Here is a 16,130-nt window from a genome sequence, read left to right as displayed (position 1 = left end):
GCTGAAATTTTGCAGGTTTAAAGATGAACATATTATGAATGTTGTCTATGAAGAAAAGTTTTTTTGTTTTATTTTTTAAAACTCATTTTTATCATGCTTTGGTCCCAAACTTCCCTTAATTTTTACATCTTAAAGTTCGAATGTAAAATCAAAAATGTTTAAAAAAATTCTGTTTCATAGACAACATTCCAAACACGTTAAAGAATTCAAATTTTCAAACAGTTTTGACACTTTTTAAGTTAGTTATAATAGATGAAAGAATATGCAGTTTTGGGGGTAAAATGACACTAATTATGCGCATAACTAATGACGTCATCAATTATTTATTCTATTTTTTTGTACTGTTTTATATTTTTTTTGTTCATTAATAGAAAAGAGCTAAAGTCTATTAATAGTTTTAAATTTTTTGTTAAAAAGTTGCATTTACCCTGGTACCACCTTAAGGGAACCAATATCTGCTTTTAATAACACTGTCACTAAAACGTTACAAAATAAAATTGCGATTCAAATGCCATACCTATTCGAGACATCACCTTCTCCCTCCCCCCACAATGGTCAGTTTTACCTAAAATTGCGCAACAATAAAACAATAAAAATTAACTTTATTATTTAAATTTGTGCATTTTACTTAAAGCTAATAGTTTATGTTAATAAAATATTAAGTAAAAATTACCATACCTTACACCTAAAATAATTTTTTAAAAGAAATTCAATACTAAGTTGATAAAACCAGAAGAGAAAAAAACTTCCATACAAAGTACGAGCTTTAGGACCAGTCTAGAAAACTAGGATTTTTTAATATAAAACATATAATGAAAATGCTTAAAACTCTAATACATAAATGTGTAATTGAAATATAATAATACTTCATAATATATTTCCAATTTTATCATCAACCAAAAAATGATTTCTTCTCGGCAACTAAATAACTATTTTTTAGGAAATACAGCCAATTTTCATTCATAATTTTCTTAAATTGTCTAAAAGTGTCACCAATTATTGAATAATTATGATGTTAAATTCAATAATTTAAAGTTTTAATGTCCAGGTTTGTCCGACTTTAAAAGATATCTTTATTAATGGGCAAGAAGATAAATTCAATTGAGTACAAAATTTCGCGTAACTCTGCAGCTGTTGAATTGTAGGGATAAAGCAAGACAAATACTAAAATCACAAACGAATTGTATTTTAAAAATTTATATAATGTAATTGTTTAGTCAAAAAAAGCCATTGCCACCTGAAATTAGTGTTGTGACCAAAACTAAAAATTGTAACTAACTTAACTAAAAATACCGTAACTATATTTAGTCGACTAACTTTTTAGTCTAACTAAAATTAGTTGACAAAAAATTTAGTCTGACTAAAATTAGTCGACTACATTTTTAGTATAACTAAAGTTTGTCGACTACATTTTTAGTATAACTAAAGTTAGTCAACTAACTTTGTGGTCAACTGAATTTTGTCGACTAACTTTTTAGTTTAATTAAATTTAGTTTACTAAATTTTTAATTTGCGAAAAATATATTGTTACTGTTACCCAAAAAATACTTTTTCAAAATATATTTATGCGTTTGTTGTGAAGTGGTTTGAGCGCCATGTTTTTAACTACAAATTGCTGTAAATTACAATTTACATCTGCAGGGCATCTGTTTCAAGGTTCATGAGAAAAGGTTTGCGACATATACACCTGGAAACTTGTAATAAAATTTATCTAATTAGTCCCCCGTTATTATTAAGTACTTGTTTTAAATTTCAATGAAAAGCGGTTCAGATCTAGATTTTTTCAGTTTCAAATTAAAGTGAATTACAAATTATAAAACATGTGAAATCAATTTATAAAAAAAAATGGTGCCATGTTTTTGAAAGGTGTGTTATGTGCAGAAGCATTTTCGGATTTCCTTTATATAATACCTGCAATAATTCTTTTTGGTAATACCTAATTTATTTCGCTCTACACTCATAAAAACGCAGATACTTACAATGACAACAATAAGATTGAAACAGTTAGGCAATTAACGTTTTTTATTCTTTCTATATTGTGTCATTGAACATATATCTTGTTCAACTCTCAATTTTGTTTTTCTTTTAAAAATTATTATTAAAATGCTAATAACTAATTATGTTTTCGGTATAAAATGTTTTTGTTGCTGTTTTTGACGGAGTTGTTCTACAAAAAAACCAATTTTTATTCAATTCAATAAAAGAAAATTTGGGGCAATACTAGATACAAACAAAAGAACTTTATTACCTAATTGTCACAAATTATATTACGTATTTTAAATTTCTTAAAAACAATAAATTTTGATGAAAGTCTTTAAGTTGATTTATTTGTCATAATTCATATTATGTTCATATAATTTCATGGTATAGGTTATCAGACGCGTAGCTACCCTATAGCACGCGTTCAATGGTATAGGTTATCAGATGCGTAGCTACCCTATAGCAAGAGTAGGGACAGCCTAAGGGCCCATCGAAAAATGGCGCAAACTATCAACCATTATTTTGCATTTCTTGAACCTAAGAATATATTAACGATGTCGCAACAAAATATGGTAAAAGCTTGTGATACACTTTGCAGCAAATATCCAGAAGTATTTACATTCAACCTGGCTAATCAATTTGTCCAACTTACCACATTATTAAAATTAGATTTAAACCACACAACGACAATTAAACAGCTAGCTGAAATAATGACAACCAAATATAGTGTATTGGAAAGTGATTTTTCCGAAATTTACATGACAGCTCTTTTATTTTTTACATAACCCGTAACGGTTGCAAGTGTGGAAAGAAGTTTTAATAAATTAAAAATAATTAAAGATTACAAAAGAAAAGCAACCACTCAAAGCAGACTACATCATCTTGCATTACTAGCCATAGAGCATAAAACAGCATCAGCAATGGATGTTAAATAAGTTGTGAATATCTTTGCAAATGCAAAAGTTAGAAAAAAAGTTTTTTAATATTATGTACTTTGTAAGTGTTTTTCATACTGTGTTCTTTTCTGTAATAATAATAAACTACTGAATTTATAATATATTTACTGAATTTACTTTTTTTATAAAGTAAATTTACCTTAAGGGGGCCCCTCAGGGGATCTTGCCTATGAGCCCGAAACCTTTAGCTACGCTACTGTAGGTTATTCAGTTTTTTTAGCACTAAATCTTGTTTTAGTCGACTAATTTTAGTTAGACTAAAAAGTTAGTCGACTAAATTTAGTTAGACTAAAACTAACCTTAACTCCCACCCCTACCTGAAATCGCACATCTTTTACAAACACCTGTACTTAACCTTTCCGAAAGTGTGCTTGAGAGTGATTATGAAGAGTGACCTCATTTTAATGATCTTATTGCTTTATTGAATCATTATTCTTGTTAGTGCTTTTTGTGGTTATTTTTTTCTGCCTGTTAAATTTTCCATTGATATATGATGCATAAGTTAAATTCATTTTCTAACATTTCCTGTAAAAGTTTTTAACCGTAAAATAAACTTTTTGTAATTACAATGTCTATTTGTTTGAAAAGGTTCAACTACCATATTTTCTACAGGAATTTACTAGTTTACATTCTTAGAATACTTTGAAACTATAATTTTAAGTAATATTCTATTTTTATTATTGATTTTTAAAGTAAAATTATGAGTTGCGCGGTTTTGTTTTTTTCTGACATTTGCGAGATGGTGGGACCATTATGGGACTTGATAAAAGGTAACGAAGTTTTTGCAAGCACTCAGAGACGTTAAGTTCCTTGGTCTTTGTCTGAGAAGTGACAAACGCTTTTAATTTACGGCCACAACTGCATATCACTTGCCATATCATAAACTTTTGCAGAACTTGTCTCACTTTTGAAACTTAAACTTGTCGTGAACACCAAATCGCTTGTTTGAAACATAAAATTGGCGACCTGGGATCTGCTTTAAGTCAGTTTTGACATAAGTTTCATTGTTAATAAGGCAGCCATTTTGATTTGTCATCACCTAATCAAATAATTTTCTTACTCGCTTTTTGGTAGCCTAATTCTATTTCTCATTGCAATTAGGTACTTTCTTGACTTTAAAAAACTTCAAATTACAGAATTTACATCACGAATGATCTTGAAGTTCCGTATCATTGAACTCGAATTCAGTTCGATAGGCTGGGATTTTGCTCAAATGATCGCTTTAAGTTCTCAACTAATTTCTTATCAAGGAATCCTTGTTTCTTTCGTTGAATAGCTTTGCTCCAAACTCCCGGAATCTAGAATTTAAAAGTTTTAGAAATTACACGTTGGACTGTTGGTCGAGGTACTTTGGTTGCCTTTGCGATTGAAGAATGTGAAGCGCTTGGAATCGAAATAAATTTGTGCACAACTTCTTCGCGAACGTTTTCTTTTTTCGACGGCATTTTAAAAAATACAAAAAAATTTCTTTTGAAATGTTTTACTTTTTCAATAGCGAAGACAAATTGCTTTAAGACATAAACCGAAATTTTAGATTTGATGTTTTACTTTAAAAATTTCCCTTTAAAAAATGCTCAAATTTTACGTAGCCAATGTTTAAAAACAGGACTTCAAAAGAAGCCAAGAAAATAAAGAAAAACAATTTTTTTTTGTCAAAATACTTAACAACTGCATTTTGCCATTTTATTCCCCGGCAAACTAATTATAAGCTGACATGTTTTTGTGGATGCCAAATCCAAAAAGAAAAAAATGATAAACGAAATAGCAATAACCAAAATAAAAAAGATTTTCTGTTACTTTTATAAAAAAAAAAAGAAAACTTTTATCACTAAAAAGTTGCTTTTTGTCAAACTAATAAGCACCAATGGCGCACGAGGAAAATTGTGTCACTTTGAAATTGTGACGTGGCTAGAATTCATTTAGACGCCAACTGGTGGTTTGTTTGAAATTCTTAGAACGAAAATGGTTTGTGTAAAGTTCTCATAACAAAAGGCGCCGTGATTCTTTTAGAAAAAGTCAAAGGTCAAAATTATGTGAACATTTCAAAGGACTCATTAAAATAAATAAAATGCGAACTCTGAAGCACCCAGAACGAATGTAAAAATAAAAATCCAGTAAAATTTAGAAGAATTAAGGACTTTTATCAAAAGCTTTTTAAAGAAAAATCAAACGATACTGTCCCATTAATCCTCTCTTAGTAACGCATAAAAAAAATAACTGAATAGCGAAGACAATAAACGGCGAAGAAATTAAAAAAAAAAGAAAAAAAAGCGCAGCTTATTTGATCCACAAACTTTAGAGTGGTATTACTTTTCTTTCTTCCAATAAAAATCCGATGAACCTTAAGGCGAAAAACACCTTCAAAAGTAAGAAAACGGAGGTTATGTTCACTTAGCGTTTATTAGAATCAATGTGGGTTTCAAGGGACCGCATACAAAAAAAAAAAAAATAATAAAACGACGACAAAGAGTAAACATAACTTCTTTCAATAAACAAAAACAAAACCTAAATAGAATCAAGAAACAAAAACAAAACTGTTCGTCTATTTTTTACGAATCGCTGGTGCCACAACTAACTTTCTATCATCCATATAAACAGCGTCTTGGCTTAGAATATATGTCACAGTATCCGGTGAGCTAAAAGATACAAACCCATATCTAGGGGAAAAAAAAAAGAAGAATAAAGGGCTTTTGCTGTAAACATGAAAGGTTCGTAATAATAAAGCAAAGATACTGACCGTCTAGAAAAGCCTTCTGGATTAAAGATTACTTTAGCTTCGATAACTTCTCCAAACCTTTGAAAGAATTCTGCAAGTTCTTTTGAGTTGGTCTAAACAAAGAAGGGGATTCAGCTTGTAAGTTACATTTCGTAAAATAGGATGTTTTCGATATTTACACTATGTTTACATTAACTCTTAATAAGATAGTGTAAACATAGTGTATATAAAACAATTCGAAAAACAATGCCAAGCACACAAACTACAAACCCTGAAACACACTTAGCAATTGATACTTACAAAATGGTCAAGGGAACCAACAAATATTCTGTGACGATAATAGATAGCTCTACGAGTCACGATTGTTTCAACGTGACTTTCGGTTCGATCATCGCGGAGATTTGTAAAGCGAAAAACTTGCTTTGTGAACCTTGTAGTCTCTTCTCGTTCATCACAGGAATGGGCATAGGAACTGACAGGCAACTGACAAATATACGTCAGAGTGCAGTTGTCGCTGTGAAGTTGATCATTCGTTAGGCAACTTGAGATTGTATCAAAACCAAAGCTGTTTTCAGGATGCGTTTCATAACTGGATGCAAAGAAATGGTCAAAGTAAGTATGTGGCGGTTTGTAATTTCTTGAGTAGCTCATAATTAACTAAAAATGGTTTTCTACGTCTCAATCTATCAAAGTTATAAATGCCAAATTTGTAAGTAACGCAAAAAACAAACCGTCTACAACTGAATTTTTTTTCCAATATCAAGCGCGCGTTTTTGGTATGATTGGAATGTTACCGTAGTTGGAATGCTCTTCCACGTGTTCTTTTGAAAATCCGCGTAAAAAAGCAACTTACGTATTCTACAGTTCTGTAAGAAATTTCATTGAATTTTTTTCTATTTCAGTATTTTTCTTAAGTTTCATCAGCCTATTTAACGTTAGAAAGACTCGCGGGGTCAAAAACTCAAGGGGTTTAAAACAAATATTTTTTTCCGAAACACGTTAACAATAAACGGTAAATAGTTACCTAGTGCAGGTAAGTTGATGAAAGGAGACTCAGCGTGAGAGAACCGTTTACTTTAAACTACCTGTGATTTTTGACTACCTGTAAAGTTGGCAGATGAGACGTTGGTTTTAAAAGTAACATCTTTTCAAAAAAAATTTTTAATTTTAAAACTAGTTGCGTGATAACCGTTCCAAAGAAATTTAACAAGTCGATTTTTTTTTTCTTTTTTCTCAATCACAGTTTGTTCTGTGTGTTTGTAACGCCCCATATTCCGGGCGAAAAGTGAATTCATTTATGGAATAAATTTTGTCAAACTTTTTCACTAATGTCGACAAAATTTCGAAAAATGTCGCATTTTATCCAACTCTTTAACAACAGGTATAGATCAATTATATTTTGTAAAGGACATGAGGCACTTTGATACGCCGAGCAAGCGACGTAAATCTTAAAAGTTAGGGAGATTTTTTATGCTGTCACGGATTAAAGAAATAGTTAAAAGTATATTAGTTATAATGATAGCAAAATAATTATAATTAAAAATAAGAATATAATATAAATTTGACTTTTTTTTTTACATGCAAGTATTTCAATAGAACCGCGTACGTTATCGCATCTTAAATTACCAAAAAAAAAAGACTAATAAAAATAACAAAGAAATAACAAAAAAAAAAAAAAGAATAATAAAAATAACAAAGAAATAACAAAAAAATATCAGAGAGCTGGTGGTTTCTAATTTCAGATTTGTGAAAATTCTGAGATTGATAAAAAATGTGGATAGTTATCGTGGTTGGGGGGGGGGGGCGTATCTCTATCCGATAGCCCTGATTATATCTTAAAATACAGTTTTTCTACATTTAAATTTTACTTTTTTTAGTAGTTTATCACCAAGTAACATTAACAACGGTAAAAAAATTTTTTCTCAAACATTTCAACATTTTTTGGGTGACTTTTAATGTATTGTTTTTGTATTGGGCAGTTGTTTGTCTCTCTCAGGCCGAAACAGTTAATGTTTTTAACTCAATTTTCTTTAAAGTCAAATTTAGTCTATGATTGGCATGTTGTCAATTGAAGCATCTAACAATAACAAGCAAGCATGGTCAAACTCACCGTCCTCAGCTTCATTCCATCATGGCGATATCTTGATGGAGCCGTTTTCCATTATCATAACCTAGGTTGTCAAGGAAATGGTCCAGAGGCGAAAAGAACTTATAGATTTTGAGGGATATACAAAGTAAAGCCATATTGTCATAATCTTCTTTTAAATAAAAATAAAAATTTTTGTAATGCAATAAAATAGTTTTTAAACGGCTTTTGAAATAGTTGATAAAAAGTCGCCAATAGTTGGCAACGCATTCATTGCTGAATTCCATTAGACCAAAAACATCGTTGTAATAAAATGTCCCCATCTCAAAGTATGGAACAGGATCTTTGTGTTTATGACCAAAATTAGGTCGAAGAATATTTGCGATAATGAACATGAGAATTGGCTAAAAAATTTGATAAATGTAATATTGTTTTTTATGTTTCAGGTTGTCAAAGGTTTTTACAATATAATTTGTACTTAAAGGTTAAAGAGTAAGAAATAATTTGAAACATTTCAGCAGGATTCTTTTTAATGCAAACCCTCATTAAAAGGCGTATGGAACAAAAAAGATGACAAACATGACCGACAACTTTTACGAATATTAGATCCATAATTCCCTAGCGATTCCAAGAAACTTTTCTTAAGAAAAATGAGTCTCGCGTTCCATTTTCCGTTTATATTTAGAGAAGTTGCCGTTATAAAATGTGGAGCCTTATGACAGACATCTCCTCTGAACATTAATTGACAATTAGGGCTAGGAGAAAATGATTCGAGACTTAATTACAATCCAAAAGACTTAAGTGAGACCTAGATAATCCCTAGAATTAAATAAAACCAAAGTTCATATAAAATTTCGTTATGATTTTAAAGAAGAATACAAAGCTAAATGATTATAGAAAGGTCTTTGAACACGATTCGTCGACTATTATTCAAAAAGAATGCACTCGAAAGTATTGGCTGACACCTATGAAAAATTAAAAAAATTAATGAAATCTAAAAAACTGCATAGTTAAACATCCCCTACCTCCCTTTTCCCGAAACAAAACTAAAATAACAAATTGGTGTACAGTTTTTCTGGTGTCTTTGGCCGCGTATTCTCCTGCTCTAGGACCGTAATCTGTTCCTAGAGCTTTCTCTGCAATTTCTTCGAGCCATTCTGGAACATCTTGCTCGGACTAATAATTAAATTTTTGTGTTAAATGCAAACACAAGTCTAAGTGAAATAAGTAAACAGTAAAATGCGAGATTTTCATCGAAAACTAAGAAACTTACTACAGATAAGTTTTTTACTAATCCTCTTGCAATACCATTATCTCGGCCCTTAACAAAAAAGGATATCGACTTTCCTTTGTTACCAGCTCTTCCCGTTCGTCCGATTCTATATATGTAAGTTGATACATCGCGAGGCAAATTGTAATTGATTACGGTTTTCACTTCAACAATATCTAGACCTCGTGCTGACACGCTTGTGCACACCATTATAGGCTTTATACCAGAGTTAAACTGATGCAATCCGTACTCTCGATCCGTTTGACTTCGATCTCTAAAGTAGTTTTAAAGGATAAGACTTTTTGGATTAAAAACGAAGATCTCGTATTTAATCCAAAAAAAAAACAAAAAAAACCAGCAAAGTATCTGCTTGTAATCAATACCCCAAACAAGAACGTCATCAACTAGCAACCAAACATGATTAAAAAACACAACTTTTGATAAATATAAACAATTATTTGTGAAATACAGTCACCGGAAAGCCGCACCGGCACAAAAACTTTGACAAACTACTTGTTTCAGTTATTGTTTCCACAAATACAATTGTTTTACTCTTTTATTTTACTTCTTCGACTAAAATGTCAATAAGCATTTTTATCTTTGGCGGATTCTGCTGAACTTTTATAAAACGCTGGTCAATCAAACTGGAGGGCCCATCAGCATTGCCCACACAGATAAAAACAAAGTTGATTTTAATAAATTTCTTGAGGATTTCTGCAAAATCTGTTCTTTTACTTTTTCCAGGTTTATTGTTTACTGCATCGTAGAAGTCGGTCACCTTTTCAGGTAACGTAGCACAAAATAAAACCGTCTGTCTTTCTTCTTTTAAATGCTTGTTTAGCTCTTCAAGGTCTGAAATGAAGTTACTTCCCAGCAACAAATGGTCTCCCTCATCCAAAACCAACACTTTGATAGTGGATAACAAAGTCTACGTTCAAATATAAGTAGATCTTAAGGAATTGTAAAACTACGACAAAAATACTTTAACAACTTGTAGCATAATTTTATAGTGTAAAACAGATATTTACTATCGCATTTATATTTTGTTAGAAATGAAAACCATGGATAACGTTATAAACATTATTTGATTGAAAAAAAGCACCTCATTCAATTGAACAAGATGCAAAACCCGACCCAGTGTACCAACAAGTATGTCGAAGCCAGCCCTTATATCACTGAGATTTTTTCCTACATTCGTTCCACCATATGCACAACAACACTTAATACTGGTTTCTTCGGTTAATTGTTTGATGTCGCGATAAATTTGAATTGCGAGCTCACGAGTTGGTGTAAGTATAAGAGCATATGGTCCCTCATCTTTGCTTCTTGATAAAATCTTTGCAAAGATTGGTAGTAAAAAAGCTGCCTGTAAATGTTTACGTGAGAAGGGAGAATTAGATTAAAAATAAAAACCGGAAAAGAAGTACACTGGATGACTCGTCACCCCTTCATATAAATGAATGATAAAGCGAAAAGAAGAGAAGTTAAAAACAACGACCGGGAAAAGAGTAACACGTGACGATTCCTCATCTCCAAGAGAGTCTCGATCAAAATATTCTAATTGCGAAACATCGTCGTCGGGTGTAACACAGTTGTCGGGTGTAACACAGTTGTCGGGTGTAACACAGTTGTCGGGTGTAACACAGTTGTCGGGTGTAACACAGTTGTCGGGTGTAACACAGTTGTCGGGTGTAACACAGTTGGGTGCAGATGGTGTTTTTGAATAAAAAAGTGGAATAACATTAGGATTACTATCGCTGGAGATCTGAATACCATTTGATAAAACTGTTTTAAATGTTTATTAAATATGTGGTTTCACTCGTTTGAAAAATTTCTTTCTATTTTCTTCTTCTTTTTAAACAAAAATGTTTTCTCTTCAATTCAGTTTCAAATTCAGTTTCAAATTCAGTTTCAAAATAATTAATTTGTTCGAAAATAATTAATTTATTTGTTCAAAAAATGATTAATAATCAAATTTCACTGATTTATGAAGAAATGTGTGATTACGTAAATATCGGTTGGAAACTCCAGTGTGGGGGGCGGAGTTTTTTTAAGTAAATGTTTATCTGTTTGTTTGTAGCAAGGTTAAAGTTTAGAGAGGCATGGGTACGAGATTTATATGTGTCTATCAGTGTGTAATGGTCAGTACTCTTTTATTCATTAAGTTTATAAAATATAAATAATGCTCTCTTACTCTACTTGTAGTGTTCAGTAATGTTTTTGTCAATTACTCCTCTTTTATTTTTTTTCTTTAAAGGAATATCTCTTCTTCTTCTTTTCCTTCTTCTTTTCCTTCTTCTTCTTCTTCTTCTTCTTCTTCTTCTTCTTCTTCTTCTTCTTGTTTATTTGAAACGGCCAAAACTTTTAAAACTTCTTGTTTATCCGAATTCATTATTTAATTACAAAAGTTCTCTCTCTTTAAAATCCTTCTAAAACCTCTTTTATATCTCTTTAAAACTCCGTCTTCCTCTTGTAAAACTCTTTCTCGCTCTCTTTCTGTCTTCTCAAAAATCTTTTACTTGGAGCATTTTTATAGTTTTTGGTTGCGATACTTATTCATCTTTTATCTATATGGCAGGTTGATGAGTCTTCGTGTTTAGGTCTTTTCCAATTGTTTTTAACTCTTCTTCTTTCTGCTTTATCATTTACTTACACGACAGGTTGATGAATCGTCGTGTGACGTCTTTTCCCGGTCGTTGTTACGTCTTTGACGTCGTGTGTACGTCGTGTGACGTCTTTTCCCGGTCGTTGTTTTTAACTTTTCTTCTTTTCGTTTTATATATGTGAAGGGTTGACGTGTCATCTTGTGTACATCTTTTCCGATCGTTGTTTTTAATTTAATTCTCCCTCTTCACAATAATTTTAAAATTAAATTATAATAACTGTATTAAAACTTATTTATTCATTAAACTAAATAAAATTAATAAAATCACTAAAGTTCTCATTTTCTAATGCTCTAATGTTTACCGTTTTCCCTGAGCCTGTTTGAGCACAAGCCACGAGATCTAAACCTGCCATCATGACCGGAATGGCATATTTTTGAACCGGTGTTGGTTTCTTGTGAAATGACTTATTATCAATTATTGACGGAGGTAACTCTTTCAGATCCTGAAAGCTTCTGATTGGTTCAGGTAAACGCACATCGTTTGGTCCAGACATTTTTACGTTTAACTTATCATAAGTGTGAAAAAATATACCTGGTTGTCGAATATAACTATCAACTGGTAATAAATTGCACTTATTGTCTCCGTTGAGTTCAGAACACAATTCTTGACAAACAAAACAGTTAGTGTCCTCGCAACTTAAATCTGGGCATTCCGACAATTTCAAGCCTAAATATTAATGCAAAAACGTTTGGTTTATCGTCAGACATGTTTGAGCGAACGAATTTCTCTGCGCAAGCATAATTGCAAGACAGTAAGTGAAACATTTTGTTTTTTCAAGTTTCCCTGTGTCTAATTTTTAAAAGCATCTTTATATTTTCAAGAACTTTTATTCTTTTAATATCTTTTTAAAACAAAATTTACAAACAAGAGGGGGTAAACGTACCTTTAAGAAGGTGAGCTAAATCTTTATCATCCATTTTTCAAGGTTTTGCTGTAAGACAAGTTGATTCTAAAAAAGGAAAAATAATACAGTGGTGGAAAAAATAATAAATACACTATCTAAACATTTAGAAAAATGCTTTTTATTCACAGCAGTTGATGTTAACTGATATTAATTTTTATGTTTTTATAAACTTTAATGATAAAAATCATATTTTTAAAATAATTATGTAATTGTTTTTCAATTTTTTCTCATGTTACTTACAATTAAAGTAGGCCGAAATTTACTGGAAAAAATAATAAATACAGAAATGGTTAATTTGGTCGTATAATTGAAAAAATCAAAAAAATTCAATGTTTATAAAAAAAAAAATTTAACAAAAGTAATTAAAAACAATTAAGAACAAAAACAAACTTTTCTTTTTTTCTGAAAAAGGTTTATCAATCACTTAATATAATATTTACAAAAATTGCCTAATATTGTGTTGTATGTCTTTTTTTTTTTTTTTAATTTCGATTAGTCTTTTGGGCATGCTGTTGACCAATTTATGGCATGTTGATAGTGGAATAGCGTACCATGATGTTTTCACAGCCTATCACAGACCCCTTTTGTTTCGAGGCTTTGTTTTGCAACCTCATCCTTTACAATTTTCCATAAATTTTCTATTAGATTTAAATCTGGCGATTGCGCTGGCCAGTCAAATTGTCTTGTACCATTATTTTGGAACCATCTCTTTGTGATAGAAGCTGTATGTTTTGGATTGTTATATTGTTGAAATATTCAGAGCAGCGGCATGTTATCCTAAGGAAGCATTATTTCTTCAATTGTATTAGTATAAATATTAGCTGTCATAGTGTCTGTTATTAAAAATGATAGGACCAATACCAGATGACGAGAAACATCCCCACACCATAATGCTTCCACCACCAAATTTAAGTGTTTTTTTAATGTAATGTGGGTTAAACTCTTTATTTGGTGGTCTACGGACAAACTGCTAACCATCTGATCCAAAGATATTAAATTTAGATTCATCTGTCCACAAAACTGTGCTCCATTTCTTATTTTTCTATGCAGAATATTTATGACAAAACTCTTTTCTGGCTTTTATGCCATTTTTTCAATAAAGGCACACTTCTAGGTGATCTTGAAAAACAAATTAGCTTCAACTAAACGTCCTCTAATTGTTCGTGCTGTTACATTTATCTCCAGCAACACCATTTAAAGTTTTTTTAAATGGTGTTGCTGAAGATTTGAAAAGTAATAATAGTTGAAAATTAAAGAAAACATAAAGATTAATCATTACCGTATTTATTATTTTTCCCAGTAAATTTCCGGCTACTTTAAACAAAATTGTTAGTAACATGAGAAAAATTGAAAAAAAATTCATAATTTTTTTAAAAATATACTTTTTAACAATAATGTTTATAAAAACATAAAAATTAATATCAGTTAACATCAATTGCTGTGAATAAAACGTATATATATATATATATACATATATATATATATATATATATATATATATAATCATGGACTGCATTCTAACTGAAAGAAAAATAATTTTAAAAAATCTTAAGTTTCACTTTTACACGTGCGGTGTTCATTGTAAACCTGAGAACCAAAATAAAACGCATCACTCATAAATGATTTATTCATGAGTGATGATCATTTATTCATGAGATAGAAGTGATTTACTTTAAATCTAGTGTTTGTTTCAAAACAGGTCAATAAATTTTTAGGGTAACGAACTTGAATTTTGAGTATCGAAAAAATTTTATGTTTGATTTTTGAAGGACACGTTTTTTTCGAAGACACGATTTTTGAAGACACAGCAAGAATGTTCAAAGCTACAGTGTAGAATTTTAGTAAAGAATTTAGCAGATACAGTGATCATGCACATAGTGCTGATAGCTATAAGTTATCCACATTTATATGATCAATTAACTTAGCACCTTTTAACTGAATATGTTTTGTTTTAGTTCTAACATAAGCAAGCGATAGTTTTATGTCGTCTGACTTTATTTTCTTCTTTTGTTGAATGCTCAACAAACTACACGGCGTTGAATGCTGAACTACACGGCGTTGCCCGGAATATTAGGTTAAAAAAAGTTGAGTTAAAAACAAATCCTGAAGTTGAAAACTTTTGAAAAAAAGTTAAAAAAAGTTGAAAACAAATCATGAAATTTTTCAAAATATTGACTCCCTGTGGTACTTACTGTAGTAACTGGGGTAGACCCTTACTAAATAAGGTACTCCTCAGGGTCAAAATTTTGGTACAATACTTTCGCTAAAACCTTCCCCTTAAAAAATGAAGGGCTCTTGCCAAATTTGGTTGAGATTGCTTAAACGGTTTAAATTCGTAAAGCGTACATACATACATACATACATACATACATACATACATACATACATACATACATACATACATACATACATACATACATACATGCATACATGCATACATACATACATACATACATACATACATACATACATACATACATACATACATACATACATACATACATACATACATACATACACACATACATACATACATACATACTTACATACATACATACATACATACATACATACATACATACATACATACATACATACATACATACATACATACATACATACACACATACATACATACATACATACTTACATACATACATACATACATACATACATACATACATACATACATACATACATACATACATACATACATACATACATACATACATACATACTTACATACATACATACATACATACATACATACATACATACATACATACATACATACATACATACATACATACATACATACATACATACATACATACATACATGCATACATACATACATACATACTTACATACATACATACATACATACATACATACATACATACATACATACATACATACATACATACATACATACATACATACATACATACATACATACATACATACATACATACATACATACATACATACATAATTAAGAAGTAAGAAAATGTTTCTTATAAATTTTACACATCCATTTACTTTCTTTTCCCTTCCTCGTCTCTCTTTCTTCGTTAATTAAAGTTTCATAAAATCTTCTATATAATTAAAAAACAAATCATGTTTGTAATTAATCTACACCAGTGTAAAATAAAGTTCTAAGAAATTCGGAAGTAAAAAAAAATACTGCTTAAAATAAAATTCTAAGAACTCAAACGTTTAGCGGAATTTCATTGGCTGAAGCTTTTCATTCGTTTTAGGGGGTCAATGCTTGGTTGAGATAGGAAAACAATTATCGGTCGATGCAACAAAAATGCTTACTTATCTTTTTTACTTCTCAATGTCCTAAAGTTTTAAATTATTTTCGTTCAGAGTTTTTTCTCTGAATTTTAGTTTGATTTTTCTTTCTATGAAACTTTTAAAATGAATTCAGTGACGAAATTTATTTACGTTACGCTTAAACTTTGCACTGCACCGTGTTGTTCTAAACGTTTCACCGCACTGTACAATGTTAAGTGGAAATAAGATTTAATATAATTTGTTATTGGTTGGT

General features: G+C 30.5%; 1 protein-coding gene and 1 pseudogene across 2 annotated transcripts; both read right to left on the bottom strand.

The window, feature by feature from the left end:
* Nucleotides 1-5,401: 5,401 nt before the first annotated feature.
* Nucleotides 5,402-6,604, bottom strand: LOC149877230 (uncharacterized). Its single transcript, XM_090074212.1, has 3 exons — nt 5,953-6,604; nt 5,674-5,765; nt 5,402-5,593 (listed from the first exon to the last, which is right to left on the bottom strand). The coding sequence occupies exons 1-3, from the start codon at nt 6,301-6,303 to the stop codon at nt 5,479-5,481; spliced, it is 558 nt and encodes a 185-aa protein (XP_089930338.1). The 5' UTR covers nt 6,304-6,604; the 3' UTR covers nt 5,402-5,478.
* Nucleotides 6,605-8,668: 2,064 nt separating this feature from the next.
* LOC149877229 (putative ATP-dependent RNA helicase DDX4) lies at nt 8,669-15,737 on the bottom strand (annotated as a pseudogene). Its single transcript, XR_016448065.1, has 8 exons — nt 15,620-15,737; nt 12,558-12,623; nt 11,976-12,340; nt 10,111-10,374; nt 9,461-9,936; nt 9,012-9,282; nt 8,764-8,914; nt 8,669-8,703 (listed from the first exon to the last, which is right to left on the bottom strand). The product of XR_016448065.1 is annotated as a putative ATP-dependent RNA helicase DDX4 (transcript).
* Nucleotides 15,738-16,130: the final 393 nt, after the last annotated feature.

Source organism: Hydra viridissima, unplaced genomic scaffold, assembly GCF_058129835.1.
Source record: "Hydra viridissima isolate aposymbiotic clone 2 unplaced genomic scaffold, HvirCarnegie_v1 scaffold_16, whole genome shotgun sequence".
Classification (NCBI taxonomy): Eukaryota; Metazoa; Cnidaria; class Hydrozoa; order Anthoathecata; family Hydridae; genus Hydra; species Hydra viridissima.
Note: the sequence above shows the minus strand (reverse complement) of the source record. Positions and strands in the feature narration are given on the sequence as shown.

Coding starts and splice junctions, on each gene's coding strand:
- LOC149877230 (XM_090074212.1), bottom strand. CDS start 6,303: ATGAGCTACTCAAGAAATTACAAACCGCCACATACTTACTTTGACCAT. Junction 5,766..5,952: donor TTGGTTCCCTTGACCATTTT/GTAAGTATCAAT, acceptor TTCTTTGTTTAG/ACCAACTCAAAAGAACTTGC. Junction 5,594..5,673: donor CCAGAAGGCTTTTCTAGACG/GTCAGTATCTTT, acceptor TTTTTCCCCTAG/ATATGGGTTTGTATCTTTTA.